The sequence below is a fragment of the Thunnus albacares genome, chromosome 5 (genome assembly GCF_914725855.1).
Source record: "Thunnus albacares chromosome 5, fThuAlb1.1, whole genome shotgun sequence".
NCBI lineage: Eukaryota > Metazoa > Chordata > Actinopteri > Scombriformes > Scombridae > Thunnus > Thunnus albacares.
The window spans coordinates 12,039,946-12,057,470 of record NC_058110.1 but is presented as its reverse complement, the minus strand read 5'-3'; the positions used below and the strand labels follow the sequence as shown (position 1 = coordinate 12,057,470).

Here is a 17,525-nt window from a genome sequence, read left to right as displayed (position 1 = left end):
ACACACACACAGCAAATACAAACACTGGAAGTTACACGAAAAAAGAAAGACTAAAATATGCATGAGCATGTAAAAACTAGTGCACACAAACACACACAACCACTGCAAGCGCTAACACGCTCTCCCAAGCATGATGTACATGATTTAGAGAGCATATTGTTCAGCTAGAGGTAACCGCTCACACTGTAGGAGCCGTATAGTTGACTGTGAGGGGGATACAGCTTAATTAATTGGATTTCATGCTGAGTGAGCACATATTTGCAGTACCCTCATAATGAGACTCGCTACTCTTTACACACACTTGTGATGTAACTAAGCAGTAAGAAAGCGGTTAGGAGAGAGGAAAGGAAACGACGGAAAAGTGGTAGGCGGAGAGGAAAAATATAAGTACTGAGTGTAATATGAAACATTAAGTTAAACAAACAGCAAAAACACACGAGAGGCACAAAGTGGGCAAGAAGGAGTGATACAGAGGGTGAGAAGTAGTAGAAAGACACAAAGACATAAATAAGAAATAAGAAAAAAGAAACAGTCTCCAACCGTTCAAGAACAAACATTTCATGATATTGCTTTGTTAATATGTCTTGATATGACCTTTAGTGCTGCACCAGAAAAGGAAGATATAAGTTATTTTGATTTTACTCGGGAAGTCAAGTTCAGTTAGTGTTGTTTCAAGTCAGCAGTAAAAGTTCACAAAGATCAACGCAGCTCTACAGGAAGTAAAAGTCCACTTCTAGCTTATTAGAATTAAGGCTAGAACCTGAACGACATTGCTAAAAAAAAAGGAATGTGAATGATTTTTGAGGCCAAAATATTTTTTTACATGCTGTTCTCTTGTCTGGTCAATCTAAAATGAACTGGGAAGAGTGTGGTGTAGAAATAAAGACAAAAGGGAAAAAGTATAAACACACACAACAAACTCTCCCTGCAACCATTAGTGTGTACCTGTTGCTCAGTGTGATTGACCCCCAGCAGAAACACCAGCTCAGACAAAAACATGGCCGCCGCTGTGTTTGAATGGATGCTCCTCGTGTTGGACTTGAGGCCTCGGAGGCAGGAGAGCACCAGAACGGTGAGGAGGAGAGCCAGCATGGAGACACACAGAGAAGAGTAGGTGACCAGGGCCAGCGTCTCCAGATCCCCCTCAAGCTGCTGCTCATGGAGAGATACAGGGAGGGAAAAAAAGTGGAGAGAAGATAAGAGTGACAGCGTTATTGGATTTATACCATTTTGGTAGGAGGTAGATGAAAAAGGAGGGAGAGCAGGAGAGAAGGAAAATGTGAGAGAAAGAGAAAATGTGAAGGCAAGGCACACATACAGTAGATAAGGAAGGAGAAAGATTGAGCAAAAGATGAAAAATCACAAGGTGAAATAAGTCAAAGAGATGAATAATTTCAGCCTGTTGAAATACTGCTACTTCTGTCTGGGTCACTGTCTGCCCTCCACTAAGCTTCACTGAGTGCAAACTAGCGACATTTATGTCAAAGATGTTAAATTATTTGGAAAGAAAGTCAATGAGCTGAAGAAACTGAAGCTGCACTGACCACGCGTTGTCTGACATTTAAAAAAAAAACATGAATACCCACAAAGAGATGTGATATCTTCTAAATATCTCTCTGCAAATACTGGCTGGTTTGTGATGCAAAATACATATAAAATACATGTAATTTCAGAAGCCTTCATTATAAGCATGTCTGAAAGTATGTCAAAGAGACAGGAAAAGAAGGAACACAAAAAAATCTCAACTATCTAGAAGATTCGAACAACAGACCAAGCAATTAGTAGAACCATCTAATCTGTCATGGGAAACCAGAGTTTCAAAAGGCATGAAATCGATTCATCACAGCCTGTGCATGCACAGAGAACATTGGCTGCCAGTAAACATAACAGACACCAGCAGAATTTTATTTGGGAAAATTGGGCACATCTACAGCATCTCAAATGAATGGAAATGGGACACTCTTCTTCTTCTTGTGATAGACTAATGAGACAGGTTTGTTTTTCACATAAATGCTGTACAACTCATCCAGCTCTAGCCAGAGGTAACAATACAAAATGTAACTGAAGAAGTGCTCAATTTCATATAAGTCATATACATTTGGAGGCATAAGGTTTCTGATCCCTACGGTTTCCCGTCTCAACATCTGATGCATCATCACTTAGTATGCTGTGATGTGATGGGCAGAGGGTTTGTATCAAACCTTGAAAATCTTCAACAGCTGTAACAAGGCTTCCTTTAGCCTCAAGAATGTTAGTCAGGATTTAATTAATTAGGATTTCAAACTTTTACACTTCTAAAATCCAGAAATTACCAGCTAAGATACTGAACTGAAGATAAGAATGAAAACAGGTGGGACTAATGGAAAATCCACATACATGCCTCATTATAATTGAGAGGCTTAAGAATTCAATTAAATGATTGTAGATATGCGGTTCACATATATAACTGGTTTTCCACTGAATGATAACTAACCTCTCTGTGTGAACTGTCCATCAGCACCCCGAAGGTGCCCAGCCTCTGGCACTGACAGCGGACATGAGAGGTGTTCCTGTACACCACCATACAGTCCCTCACTGTCCAACAGCCTCCTATCTCATACCTGCAGACAGAGACAAAGACAGGCACACAAAGATGATGATCAAAGGTAAAATCAAAAATCAATCAAAATTTTGAAAAGACGACAGGAACGCGGACACAAAGACATATACTAAAAACCAAGCGGCAACATCTGGGGCTGGAAAATGAAGCAAATGTTGAAGTGCCAAAACTGCAGTTCCTCGAATGGCCACTTGAGGCTGGTTTCAAAAGTGAGTCAATCCCCATAGAAACCCATGTTAAAATGACTAACTTTACAACAGAAATACATGTTTACAGCCTGGTACAAAAAATGGTTTTGGTCTCTAGAGCTAATTTCCCCTTTCATGACAACTGTACGGGGGGTGAATTTTTTTATAATTCACCCATTTAAATTTTATTAAGCTATAAAGTTATGCATAATTAAGGACGTGGCTGCTTTGAGTGACAGGTCGCTTGCTGCTAGGTGGCTTGTTTCAGCTACCGGGCCGTTCATTCAGCCCGCCTCCGCTCCACCTCCTTGCCCATTTTGGGAGTTAGGCGGAGTCAGACACTACCAAAATGGCGACGGCTGGAACTGCCCACTATGAGCTTTAAAACTGCTCCTCAGAAACCAATGGGTGGGGGCTAAGTCCATATGTGATATGATATAAACACACATTTTTGCACACAGACTTTTCATACAGTAAATGTGCTTATGATACATCAACATTAACAGGATTTTTTAAAAACACCAGGTTGATACTGTGTGAGTGTGGCACTGGTAAAAAATGAACACACTAATAGATTGCAATTTAATATCTTGCGATTCAGAACTGACAACCTCATATGAACCGTGGTAATCCCTCTGCTCATTTAAAATTGGACAGGTTTTGTTTTTTTGTAAGCAAAACCTTTAAACAAACCTTTTCCACAGCTGACATTTTAACCATGTCTGAGCAGGACACGCACAGATGTAATTAATTGCATTATTAACGGCAGCTTTCCCCGTAGGTGAGCCAGTTTCAGTGTCCTGTTATCGTGTATGCCAGCTCATTAGAATGGCTTTATGGGAACAGAGGTATTGTTATTGTTATTAGTTACACCTATGCATTTCCTGCTGAGACAAATCCCAGCAAGTCAAAAGGCTATCTGCCTATTTCATACTGAAAAGCAAGTTAGACAAAACCCAAACTCAAAAAATTAACTAAATATATAATTTTAATGTTAAAGAGCTGTTGTCACATGAAAACATTTACAAATTACCACTGAGATGTTTCACAACACTGTAAGCTTTCATACTTATGTGAATATTTCCACATTGGAAACAACAGAAGCACTGGACCACATCTGCATTTGTCACATGATTTACTAGATTAAGAGGTTTTATGTCACAAAACATTTCTCCATAAAGCATGAAAATAACATATGGTACAAAATGTTCTCTATACAGTGTGGTATAATTGACAATAACCAGCCCTAATGTGCAATGTGTGTGTATTCATGTCTGTGTTGGATTATATGAACAAGTGTATATGTAAATCGGTACTCACTGACTGCTGTGGTTCCACTGCACACACAGCGGCTTGCTGCGGTTGGCCGTCTCCAGCAACTTGAACTCCAGCAGGATCGGCTGGTCCAAGTGTCCGCCCACGAACGTCTGGTTGTTGTAGACAGAGATACTGACCACTGGGGAGTTCATTACTGGGTGTCTGGGAAGCCTGAGGCCAAGGGAGAGAGAGAGATAGATAGAGAGAGAGAGAGAGAGAGAGAGAGTTACATACATCTACTAGATCAGACTGAAAGTAGAGTTTGGCATCCTGGTTAAGATGGTAAAAAAGGCAAAGACATGGTGAGCAGAGAAGAATGAGTTTGGTGTATTAGATGAGACTTAAATGACTGTTTATTGACACATACTGAAAACTGGACAGTTTGTTACTTGGTAATTGAGCCTGGAGGTGAGGTGAGGAAGAGCAGAGGGGGAGAGGGAGAGAAAGAAGCCAAGATAGCATCAGAGAAAGTGAGAGAGAATGAACTCAAATAAGATGACGTGAGGATTAGAGCTGAAAGAATTAGTCACTTAAATTAACTGACTACAGTTTTGGTCATGAATTAATTGTTAAAGGCATTAATCAAGCAAACACTACTAGTTCCAGCTTCTCAAATGTGAAGATTTGCTCATTTTTTCTGTATATCACAGTAAAGAGTATCCCTTTGTGTTTGTCAGACAAAATAAGCAATTTGAAGTCACATTAGGCTCTGGGGAACAGCGATCAGTATTTTTCACAATTTCTTTTACATTTCATAGACTAAACAAATAAGTAAAACAAATTACAGATTTAACTGATAAAGAAAATGTTAATGAAATAAACATGTAAAGCTTCTTGTATAATCTTGGGAAGAACTCTGTAAAAAATGTATTATGATAATTATCAGACATATAAATTACATCTCTGGTACAATCATTTGTCCTTTGTCATTTATTATTACTTTTAATTTTTGGATTATTCATCAAATCCTGGCAACTTACTGGTTAAAACTGAGGAAGTAAAAATATTCTTTTCTAAAGATGTGATGCTCCTGTTTATACACTGTAAAAGCAATTTTGGTTTACTGTTTGCTACTGAATAAAGGATACATAGGTAATCCAGATCTCTATATCCAGCATGTGCCCTTTCTTAAAGGCTTCTGGGAGCTGCTGTAATCATATTTTTATTGTTCTGAGTGTGATTGATTCCCACCTCACTCCTCGTCGGTCTGTGTGGTACTTGGGAGGGAGGGCGGCGCCCAGACTGCGATAGATCAGCAAGATGACGATGGTGATAGGCGGCTCAGGCATCGAGACAGAGCGTCTGGCTGCAATGTACTCTCCTGTCTGATTGGCTGAGATACTGACAGGGGCTGGAGCAGCGTTCTGAGGGGCCGAGGCTGAAAGGGAGAAATGTGTGTGTGTGTGAGTATATTCTCTTAGCAGCTAACAATAGCCCAGCCTTTATTTCTATCTGTGCATCTGTTCTCACGTTCTTTCTCTGTCCGCTCCCTCTCCTTCCAGTTGTGTTGCTGTTGTCGCTGTGGCACCAGGGCAGCAGGGGGCAGTATCACATGGGTGTAGGGATCCCACAAGGCCTGACCGCGGAACAGGGTGGTGTGGTAACGTGGGAAACGCCGCCTCACATGAGTGTGGTTCTCCACGCGGTCCAGGTTCATGACTGAAGCACAGACAATCAGAGAGAACACATACATGAACTCACATATCAAGTCACAGGTATCTGTTAATGTGCAGTATACTTAAACATGAAAATGGTATTGATCAAATAAGTATAATACTTTGGTATAATAATAACTGGCAGATTATATTTCATACAACAGGCAGCGTTAGCAGTGTTTCTCAAAATTAAGACCACGTTTTCTTCCTGTTGTAAAGCCTCTAATCCTAAAAACAGCCTCAGATAGACAGAGTATTTTATCAGAGAGGGTTTATGTCATTGCTACATATTTTAAGATAATCAGCAATCATTTTCTCTACTGGAGAGTAAAATTAGAGCACTTCATCATTTTATCAAAGATAAAACGATTAATTCTTTGTTAGCACTCAACAACGACATACTGTACTGTATACCATAAGATTTTATCACATTTAATTCTTTTGCTAATTGTACACATTAGAAGTGATTTCTTCTGTCACTATCTGATATTTTAAGAAATTGTGAAATTTCCACTGCAAGAACAGCGCCCTCATCCTGTTTTATACTGTCCAGCAATCAGGCAGATTTCTCACAATTTCTAACGGCACACAAAGTTAACTAACTGTCATGTAAAGGTCACCACACACTACCATTCACTGACTGCCTTGTTTGATTATGGAAATAATACCAATGTATCAACATGAATGTGGTAATGATTTACTGTTGCAACTCCGTACTAAACTCACTATTTTAATGGAACCAAGCTACAAGGTGTCTTTTCAGTTTTCCTATAGATGGTAGCCATTTTACTCAGATTTGAGTTATTATGTGCAGGCAGAGGGTTGTTTTCTTCTTCTTAGCTCAGTAATACAACTCATTTTCTTTTTTACATACTGTAAGATTTGAGGGGAAACCTTCACTTGCATTATCAATGAGCCACTTTATTCACTGTGGATTTGAATTGTGAAGAGCCAATACAAAATCCATAAACACACACACACACAGGAGCGGAGGGACCGTCGTATTATAGGAAATGAGGTGGCAAAGTAAGTATGTAGTCAATGTGTAGTGTTCAATAATGAGTGAACACTTGACCCAGCAAACAGAAGTGGAACAGCACTCAATACAGAGAGAGAGGAGAGAAATCACTCAATATGCTTTAACTGATATGTAACACATGTGTGTGTGTATGTGTGAGAGAGAAAAGGTGTTTCCTGATTTTAAAAGTCTGTGATGAGAGAAACATATGATTTATTTGCAAAATAAAATTGAAGAAATGGCAAAAGAAACATTATAATGACAGACAACAACATACAAAAAAATCTTAGAGGAACTCATATAGTGGAGGCTAACAGATGGGCACTTGTCCATCCATATCCTTTCCAATGTTATCCATCCTATCCAATTTGGCTAAGAGCATCTGTGTTTATGTGTAGGCGTGTGAAATTTAGCGTTGGCTGTATATCTTATTCCTTCTGTTTCCACTGCTGCTGCTGATTCTATACTCTCCGCCTGGTGATCTGCATCAGGCTGTATATTTAAGATTATTTAACAGCGTTTTGGATGCGTTCCAAAGTGGTAGAAAATACAGTAAAGTAAGCAAAAGATGAGAGACGCACAGAAAAGAAATAAAATCGGCCAAATCGTGCCAAGATGGGCAAGACTATTGTGTATTTTCTTCAGGTCTGAGATTCTATTAGGTGTGTTGCCAAAATACTCAGGGATAAGCTGGTGAGGCAAAATCCAGTAGTTGGTTACTTTGATGAGTTTCACGAGTTTTAGGTGTTTTATAGAAATTCAATCTGTGTGTGTGGCTAAGAGCATTACAGTAACTGAGTGTGAAATTCATTGTCTGGCTTCCTCCCTGTCAGAGCTGCTGCTGTTGCTATTTCGACGCCTCTTGTTGTTGTATTTGGTGCAGATTAGTTAACGGTATTTTCAACATTGCTAAAGTGACAAAATGTGAAGTAGAGCAAAATGTACAAGTGACAGGATGCCAGAAATTATATGACACAGGACACATGGCCAAACCTGCAGGTGTATAGTACATGTAAGGGAGTGTGTGTATGCATCTGTGAGTGTGCTTGTACTTGTGCCTGTGTGTGTGTTACTCTGCAGATATGAGTGTGTGTGTGTGTTTGGCATCCGTAAATCTAAGTGATGTATGTTGGCCAGTGCTGCAATGCTTCAGGGTTTTTGTGCATTTGTGCATGTGTGCTGGAAGCATTAGCTCCTGTGTGTGTGTGGGAGTGTGAAATCCATCTCTCTGTGCTGCGGCCAGCTCTCAGGCTGTGCCATCCTCATTTGCATTAGCGCTGTTCATCTCTCGGTTTACAATGAGTCATTCTAGCTGATTTCACAGCAGTGATTTACAGTATTATGAAAACCGCTGAAAATCGTCTGTAAAGATTAAGATTTTATTACTGTCTTATTCGCTTTTATTGGGTCTGACTAGTGATTAGCTGTTGTATTGTGTGTGTGTGTGTGTGTGTGTGTATAGTCATTCCGAACCCACCTATGTTGGGAGCGACCAGCGCCACAGGGTTGAGGTAGGTGAGCTTCATGTTCTTGGCCAGATTCTGGGTGTACTGCTCCAGCAGCTCCGTCAGCTCAGCCGGACCACCACCCGGGAGGTGGTTCTGACTCTGAGTGAGAGCCCGCCAAAGCCCCGCCGTACCGGGACCCAGCAGCACACTGCAGCCCCGCAGAATGTTCTGGAAGCAGCAGAAAGAGAAAACATTAGCAGGGGGAAGAAAAAAAAAAACAAAAAACAAGTAGGTAGCGCCTTCTAATCTGCCTTCAGGAGGAGCTGTTTTTCATGTGCTTGTGTATTTCAGAAAACAAAAATAAGAAAAATGTGCCAACACCTGGATCAGAAAATGGAAAGAGACACAGAAAATAGGAAGAAAAGGGCTTTTTTTAATGCACCAAGGCCAGCCACAACTATGGCATAGAGATGAAAACAAAGACAAAAATATGAAATGTTTCTTATAACAGCGTAATGCTATTGGAAGCCAAACATTTTACGCACAATAGGTTCACCAGGGACAATCAGTTGCAATGTTTTCTTCTAAATTTTCAGCACTGAAGGTTGCTGTCAACGTTTCAGTATTACAGCAGTGGTTCTGATCACAAAATGACTGATTTACACCTGGGGGACGAGGTGAGCACCGTTGAGCAGCTGGTACTATGTGATAGAAAGCCAGCAGCAGTCTTGAACATGAGGACCAAACAGTTGAAATTACCACTCCATTAGTTTCTTGTTTCAAAAAAATTCATTCTGTTCTCTTTTGTAAAGATTATGATTAAGGCTGAGAGGGAGGGAGGAAGATGAAAAGACTGTGAAGAGAAGGAACAGTGATGTGGTCGTGACTGCTGCTCAGGGCAGAGTCTCCTTTTTCAGACTCAATAAAGTCAAAGAATCTCAGGGTAACAAAGAGGGTAGAAAAGTGAAGAAATAACCTCATACAGAGCCTTGATAGGGACTCGCCATAGAGGGACGGATGATGCACTGCGGGCTTTTTTAGGATATTTTAAGGATGCAGAAAGTAAAGGCTGATAGAGACAGAATTTGAGTTGGTTACTGATTTTGGTTGATGAGAGGAGAAAGTGAGGAAATCCTCATTGTAAAGCAAAAACTGTAAAAACTGTACATAGAGCTAGAAAATGAGTCAACCCCAATGATAATGTTTTAGTATCATGACGTGGCCATTTATGCACAGCACCTCCATTTCCTTTTCAGGGAGTATTTGTGATTCTGTATGGAGGCGTGTTATTGATAGTGTAGATGTAGACTGCACAGCCTTGCAAAATGTTGAGAACAAACAAAGAGTAATATTATGTTCAGGAGAGAGAAAGAGAGAGAGAGAGAGAGAGAAGGGAAAAGTGCTCAATATGATTCCTTGCAGTCAGACTGCACCAGACCCAATAAAGCACTGCAGTCTCTCATAATGCTCTGGGGAGAAAAATACTCAGAAAACCTTCAGACAAACTTGGAAAATAATATACAGTACAGTATAGGAAGAAAGGAGTGAACTGTAGGGGAAGAGAAAGAGAAGGTAAGAAAAGGGGTTTGTGAATAAGTGAACAAGAATAGATGGGAGGATAAGTCATGGAAAGATGTGGATGTTTGGCTCAGAGATGCAGGAAACAGAGAGAAAGGTGGGCAAGAAAAACAAGGGATGAGACAGAAATTAGATGATTTGGTGGCATCATAACAAACAGACACTTAAAGATTCCTGCCCAAGATTTTGCATTGCTTTGTTGCATTTTTTATTCTTGAAAATAGATTTGTTTAACAATTTGTGCCTATTTATACCTGTTAGGACTGAAATTTGAAAGTCTGAGCTTTGGTGGAGATAGACTCCATAATATCATATGGACAATAAAAGTCAAGTCAATGATGTCTCACCTGTTGGTTACTACTGTCAGGTGATGTGATACAGTACTGTACAGTGAAGTAAGTCAGCCTGAAGAGGGTGAAAAACACTGCCACGAATAAATAATTCTCAGGACAAACATGCACTTACGCTTGCTGTGTTTTTAAAAAGGCTCATTTAACACGCCAAGTCCAGTTCCCATTCATGGCTTCCTCTGAACATGTGGCTTTGTTTGGAGAAAGCCAGGAGCTCAAATATACTTTTACCAAGACTGGAAATAAGCCAATAATTCTCCATGAAAACACGTTATTGGGGATCTTAGGATTTATGCACAAGCAGGCTGTACGCTGCAAGAGCTCATATGGGCTGTGTTTATCTATGGAAAAAGAAAGAGGGTGAAAAAACAAGGGAGACTAACAACAAGAAAGAGAATAGTTTTAATGAGGCAGCAGATGACAGGATTACAGAAGGAGAGAGACGCACAGGACACACAAAGGCTGAAAAACAGGCAGCATGGGATCAGAGTTCAGTCAAACAAACAGATTATATGTGCTGCTCAAACAGCAACGTGTAGTCATATGCAAACTATTTAGAACAAATTATTTTTTATCACATTTTATTTGGAAATTTTCTTTAAAATTAATGCAGTTTCCCTTTCTTATACAGTAAAGAATCAACAATGAGAAACCTTTACACGATCAGCCTGTTAAGACTGTTTTGCAGCATACTGTGCCGCTGTAAATGCCAGCTGCTTTAATGATTATAGTAGAATATGGAAAGTTCTCTTCCTCGTATGAGAAAAGTTGGCATATTTTTACCAGGCACTTGGTGACACATCTATCTGGAGGTGTAGTAGTGAAAAAGATGGATTTTGATCACAGCTTGAACATTAAAGGTTTCCATCTTCCCCCATTTCTCCATTCATCACTAAATTCCTCATGTGACAACTCCGCTTTCCTCCCTGGCTTCCTTCGTTTCTTCTGCAGTCACAGGCTTCTGTTACCGCCGCTGGGTTACTATAGTAACTGTGTTCTACATCACCTTTTCATCTGCCGTTTAGAGTGAGGTGTCAAGTATTACCAGATACATTATACACTGTATTTTTTATTGTTGAGGGAAAAAATGGGCTGTCTGCAGTTCCACTCCAGTGCTGGCAGGCTAAACCAGAGCTGCCTCATTAACTTGAAATGACGAGATGTGGGCGGCACGACCGTTTTAGAGCCAGACGCTGAGGTTACAAGTCAGGTGAGTTGAGGTTTTTGTCACAGAGACTGCAAGATGACAATAGAAATCGTTACTGTACTATTAGCAGCAGTAGAAACATATAGCAGCTTTTAGCGGCTGTAATGACCGTGTTTCTGATTAACTACCAGGTGAAGCAGTTAAGTGAAATGTCAGGAAGGAAAAGGTCCCTTCACTGTAGGATGTCATTAATGCTATTGCTGTGTTGCCATAGCAACTATCCAAGTAAAAGATTATGTATTGATCATGTAAAGCAACGAACTGTATTTGGCCTAATGTTCATGTTCATATAAGATTGGTTATACATTTGTCTTTATTAAACAAAAAAACGAACAAATCGTTCTCCGGTGTGTTGGCATCTTCTCTCCTTTGTTCACAATTTCATAGCTGGAGCAACAGTTTGTATCTGGGAATTCAGGATGTGCAACAAGTGTGTATTAAATCAGATGAATGTGAGAGCTTTTTATTTAATTGCTCACCTCGGGGGCAAAGGTTCACTCTTCCCTTTAACCCACTGAATTTACAATGCAGAGGATATAATGTGACGACGGTACATTATGCCATAAACTAGGATGAGTACTTACTGCTTATGTAGAACCCCAAGAAAAAAGAGTAAAGGTCACTGGCACTATTACCGCACGCATATTTCAAATGTCTCTTTAATTCTGGGAGTTGTGTAAAAAAAAAAAACAGAAGAGTGTATGCATTCATGAAACTGAAAATCTCAAAATCTTTCTATCAAAGATCGTGCCACGAGAATCACATGAAGACACAGATGCCATTCTTTTGCTCAAACGACCAGATGTTACTACCACAGTCACTCAGTTTCTATAGCAACCTGTTGTTAGCTGTATTGCAATGACATTATCAATGGCTTAGTCTGTTTCAGCAAAGCAGGGTGTGCCAACGACTGCTACTGTTGTCATTAGGTGGTTAAAATCCTCCCTGTTAGCGTAAATTATTAAATGCTTCCCTGTGTCAACTGCAGATATTTAAGAGAAATATGAAAGCCAAAATAACAGCTTTTTAACTGCCCACCATGGCCCCTATTAAATATGAATAAATCAGCTCCCAGCTGCATGAATGAGCTGGAACTGAATCATCAGCTGAAAATAAATTAGTTAAAATATCAGCTGATGTAAGATTCAGCACCACGAACGTCCCTTATCACTCTTCTACTACCACTACTGCTGGTACTGAAGCAACGTGTAACAATGTGTGTTTAAACGAAAAAAAGATTTAATATTCTGGTGATGGATGTTACCACAGTAACAAGCAATTTGTCATTTACTGACACATGAGCCAGTAAATTGAAACAGTAGTTTAAAGGGTAAGTGGGGGAAGGGAGGGGGGCTACTTTGTATCTTCAGCCACTTACTTGTCATGTATGGACAACTTATTTCTTGTCAGCCAAATTTGATGCGTAAATATTTATAGCAAAATGATACGGAGATGTCTGCTAGCGCCTTTACGTATGTCAAAACACTAACATGCTAAAATGATCCCATGTCAGCTCCTGCTCCTGCGACGGGCACCGTATCAGGTAAAACGAGACTGTCAGTTAATATGGGCGGATGACATGCTGCAATATTTCATGAGCTTCTGTCACTGCATCGCCATAGTAACATTACCTCCCATTTCAGAGAAAAGACATCTCATTGTACAATCTTGTCACCGGGTCTGTAACACCATGAAGGTCCAATATATCAATCATACAACAGCAGATATTTTATGTCTTCTACTAGATTCTGTGCAGATTTAGAAGTTTATAGTCCTTAAAATGACTCAAAGCTGGTATTAATCATTAATACAGTGCATGTCAATTTGTGATGGGAGAGAATTAAAACACAAAAACTGATACGTTTACCATGTTTGGAGATGTTCTCCATAATCTACTATTACAAACTGTTGATCAGCTTGTTGGGTTATACTTGTCTAGTCTGACAGTGCTAATAGACAGAGCTGGCAGTGATGAGTTTCACAGTTTCACATGGTTCACATGTTTATATTTTCACAAATTCACATCGACAGCACACACCGATTATTGTCTTTCACACTTCACTCTCTGTCTTTCAGACAACCTTTCACAACCTGCACAGTTGGTGTGTGTTGAACATAGCTTTAATTACGTCTCACCAACATTTATGCAGTAAATGTACTATGATGCTCATTTTTAATCCTCAAAAGATCAATGCAACTAAAAATTAACCTTGATAACATGGAACAATAATGAGAAACAAATCGGACTCCATTTTGACCTTTTCCCATGAATCTCGCTGTCTCCTGTGAAAATGCTGCTGTTCATTCTTTTCCCAGAAGTGTCTCTTGGATTTGGACAATAAGGTGCATCATAACCATTAACAGTTACTGGCAAAAACATCTTTACTTGCTCCACCACATACCACTGCAAGAAAAAAGGCTTCAGCTGTACACCTGCTGACATGTAGTGTGTCTGTGTTCAAAATGAAAAAGGGAGACTGAAAAGGAAAATTTAACATTGTGTTCTTTCTACCTCATTGAAGTGTGCGTCCTGCGTGGCGGTGAGTCCGAAGCCGCTCTGTTGGGTCTCGAAGGTCAGGAGGCGGGACAGCAGTCGCTCTGCGATCTGCAAGTCGTTGCCGTAGAGTCGGGCGGTTGCCTCGGTGACGTCACGTAGCTGGTGGGCGAGTTTCTTCTCCATGATGGTGTTCAGCTCTGTTTCATTACGCTCCAGGGAATCAAGCTAAACGAAAACACAGACACAAGAGAAGCATACCTGTGTGTGAGTATTTCACATGTGCACGCAGACATTTTATCCTACAATTTTCAAACAAGAGAACGACTAAAACATTACTGCACAAAATGTATTTTTATTTTATGTGCTCTTTCTGATCATTGCTGCCACAGAATACAAAAGGTCAGACTCCTGTTTTAAATATAAGAGTTAAGAACCAAGTAGGTTTCGATCAGAGGGTTATGACAACAGTTTGGAGATGGATAAGGCAACAGACACAAGAGTTCAAACAAACTGAAGGCAAACCAGTTAGAACCATTATTTCTGGACTCTGGTTCAGGTGCTGATGTCTTTGTTCAGCTTTATTCCTTTTTTTCCCTCAAATCGACAGGTACATCTAAGATTTGGCTACGATTCAGCACTTTTCAGGTCAGGACCAAGTTTGGGATGCATGAAGACTTGTGTTTACTGGTATCAGTGTATTAATCTACTTACAGCAGCATTGAGCTCCACAAATGGAGGGGAGGTGCAGTTGTAGAGGTCTGGCTCCAGCCATCCCCTCTCTACATCACAGTGTCTGATGGCCGCACCTGTAAGGAGGAGAAACAAGAAGTTGTACATATTTAATATCCTCTCACAAGGACATAGCATATATTGATTAAATGTATAAGGGTATGAGTGTGTACGGACCGACAGAGCCTTTGGGGCAGGGCACTGCAGCGGGCAGGCTGAACTTGGTTCGTGGCCACCAGATGCCCTGAGTGATGGTCTTTGGACAACCATCATAAATGACTGCAGAGAGAGAGAGAGAACATCATTTAAAATCATCCTTATCAGTTTGCTAAACTTTTCCATTAAAAACATAACAAAAAGTCACTAATGATGTGGAAATGCTTTTTTTATGACTTGCAGAGAAGAAAATGAAAATGAGAGTGAGAGAATACAACATCAGCTACATACTAAAGGAAGTAATTACAAGTGGGGAAACTGGAAAGTGACAAAGCTGCACAGAAGAGAAAAACAGAGACATAGAATTAACTGGAAGGTGTTAAATACACAATGAATATAATTAACAGTTTCTTTGTTATTTTAGGTTTGGACACAAGTCAACATGACAATGTTGAAAGCCAAAATAGGATAAGAAGTGAAATCTGTGATTACACAGAGATGATTAAATAGAGTGGGAGCTCAGTAGTGCCTCGGTATTTTCATTCATATCTGTTCGTCTTTATGGACAATTTACTCTGTTTGAATACTGATTTTAAATCTATCTGGAAAATTATACATCTTCTGAAAAATGATAAAAGACAGTTTTCTGTAGTCTAAAACTAGCCTGGGGGCAACTCTACTAAAGAAACTAAGAAGGTAATAAAGGGTTTTGGCTACTGTTGGAGAACAACACTAACAAAGCTTTCATATTTAATCCAGCTTTACAAACAATTGTCCAAAAGCCAACAATTTTTGTCCATGAACCATAAAGGAGCTGCAAGGTAATGTCTCATTTTTAGTTGTTAGCAGTTGTTGGAACAAGTCATTTTCCTCAAATGATTTAGTTCCTCAGTCAATAACAAATATGTTGTTTTAACCCGTAATCACTACCCGCTGGGCAGCTCACTGTTATCTTGGAGAGAACACAATGCAGCAGTGAGATGCTTCATTTCTCCATGTTTTTTTTTTTTAATTTTTAAATCCAATGTCTGCAGACGTGATGCTGAGCACAAGGATGAATTAATGAATGAACAATGTAGCCTCCCTGTTGGGTAAACCAGAGTAATTATTAAATGCAGCAGTTAAATGCATCATTTTCTCATGTTTGACCAAAAGGTCTAAAACACAGGAGATAATCAAATAAAGAAACACAAGGTCGCAGCTGTCCTGGTGATCAATAACACAGTTTAACAGACAAACATGTGAGGAAACAATAATGCTACAAGAATAAAAATCAACTGAGAAACATCAGTCTGTCCTTCTCACCTTCGCAGCCTGAATTTGTGACCTCAGCAAAGGGGTTGTCACATGCGTTGCACTGGCGACCAATCACGCCGGGCCTGCACTGGCACTGGCCGGTCTCTGAGTCACATGACCGCGAGAAAGAGCCGACCGGGTAGCAGTCACATGGCAGGCAGGTGTCAGAGCCCCGCGGACGGTAGTGAAACTCCTGAATGCACACACGGAGGACAAAGTACGCACAAGTAGGCACACAGATTAAACTCTGTCAGACAAATGTAAAATGTCACAGCGCCAAAAATAGTGTCAGCGATTACATCACCACATGCATTAGGGCAAGATTTATACAATGACATAAAAAAGGACGCTAGTATAACAGAGGCAAGAACACAGGAGCAACCATCCATACACCATGTGTACAAGAGGCAGAGACACAAAGTAGGGCAGCTGTTTATTTGTTTGCTAAACCTGCGTCTTGGAAACAAGACAGCGATGGTGCTACAGTAGAGGACGATGGTGCAGCACCACTGTTTCTGTTTTTCATTTGGATGTTGTGACCTTCATTGTACTGAATGATGTAATGTATGTGCACAGGCTGTTTTCGGATCCATCTACTGAAGAGATAAAGTTTCTCTGTGCTCCCCTTAAAGTTTAAGACGTGTATGTACAAGCACGACATGTGAAATCACGAGTTTCGAAGCTTATCGTGGTCTGATATGCAATTTACACCAAGTGTGATGTGGAAATTTAAAGCCTGCAGTGCACATATACTGAGAATGGACTTTACAGTGAAGTAGGAGACTTCCTTTGTCTAGTAGTTACATATAAGTTTCAATATTTGCATATTCATAGATGTTTCAATGAGGAAGAAGGGATAGGTGTAATTTTAATAAGGTAATTAAACTTTGTTATGGAAAAAACAATATCAACACAAATTATTATTCAAAGCAGAGTATTTTGTCTTAAAACATGTCTGGAGGGGATCTATAAGAAAAGCCCGTAATTAAAAAACACAAAAGATTATGTCTCACAAGACTGTCAGCCTGTAGATGCTTTTAGCTGCAGTTTACAGTTGAATTTTACAGTTAATCTGATGTTACGTTATGGTGTAAAACAAATGCAGATACAAATGCACAGATGCAGATGAACGAGGGAGTATGATAATGTTCTTTAACAACATATGGAGGAAAAATCGAATACACTTCACAAAAGGGAATGAGCAACAGTGTTTATGAGAAATGTGAGTTTAACACAATTCAATTATGTTCTGCTGGTCATTGTACCTTAAAAATAATATATATTTTTTGAACTGCTGATAAGAAATCCTTTACTTTAGTGTTAATCCAGTATAGGCAGGATAAATGCATCAAAGAAGGTGACTGCTAGCCGCCACTAAGATACACTGTAATACTGGATACAGAGCTGTTTGTGTCAGCCTTGACGTGAACATTATGTACTGTTTTGTACTGTAGGCTAAATGAAAACATTCTTTCATTGTGAGCGTG

The 17,525-nt window shown here is 39.8% G+C and overlaps 1 protein-coding gene across 2 annotated transcripts in view; it reads right to left on the bottom strand.

Annotated features, from left to right (window-relative positions):
- celsr3 (cadherin, EGF LAG seven-pass G-type receptor 3) overlaps positions 1-17,525 on the bottom strand; it is a 109,595-nt gene that overhangs the window by 17,654 nt on the left and 74,416 nt on the right. For both annotated transcript variants that reach the window (XM_044350391.1, XM_044350393.1), the window contains 10 exons: positions 16,048-16,231; positions 14,764-14,865; positions 14,569-14,663; positions 13,873-14,082; positions 8,255-8,453; positions 5,575-5,763; positions 5,296-5,482; positions 4,108-4,275; positions 2,474-2,600; positions 946-1,152 (listed from right to left, as the gene is read on the bottom strand). In XM_044350391.1, coding sequence (XP_044206326.1) covers positions 946-1,152; positions 2,474-2,600; positions 4,108-4,275; positions 5,296-5,482; positions 5,575-5,763; positions 8,255-8,453; positions 13,873-14,082; positions 14,569-14,663; positions 14,764-14,865; positions 16,048-16,231 — 1,668 coding nt within the window. The remainder of the gene's footprint in view (positions 1-945; positions 1,153-2,473; positions 2,601-4,107; positions 4,276-5,295; positions 5,483-5,574; positions 5,764-8,254; positions 8,454-13,872; positions 14,083-14,568; positions 14,664-14,763; positions 14,866-16,047; positions 16,232-17,525) is intronic.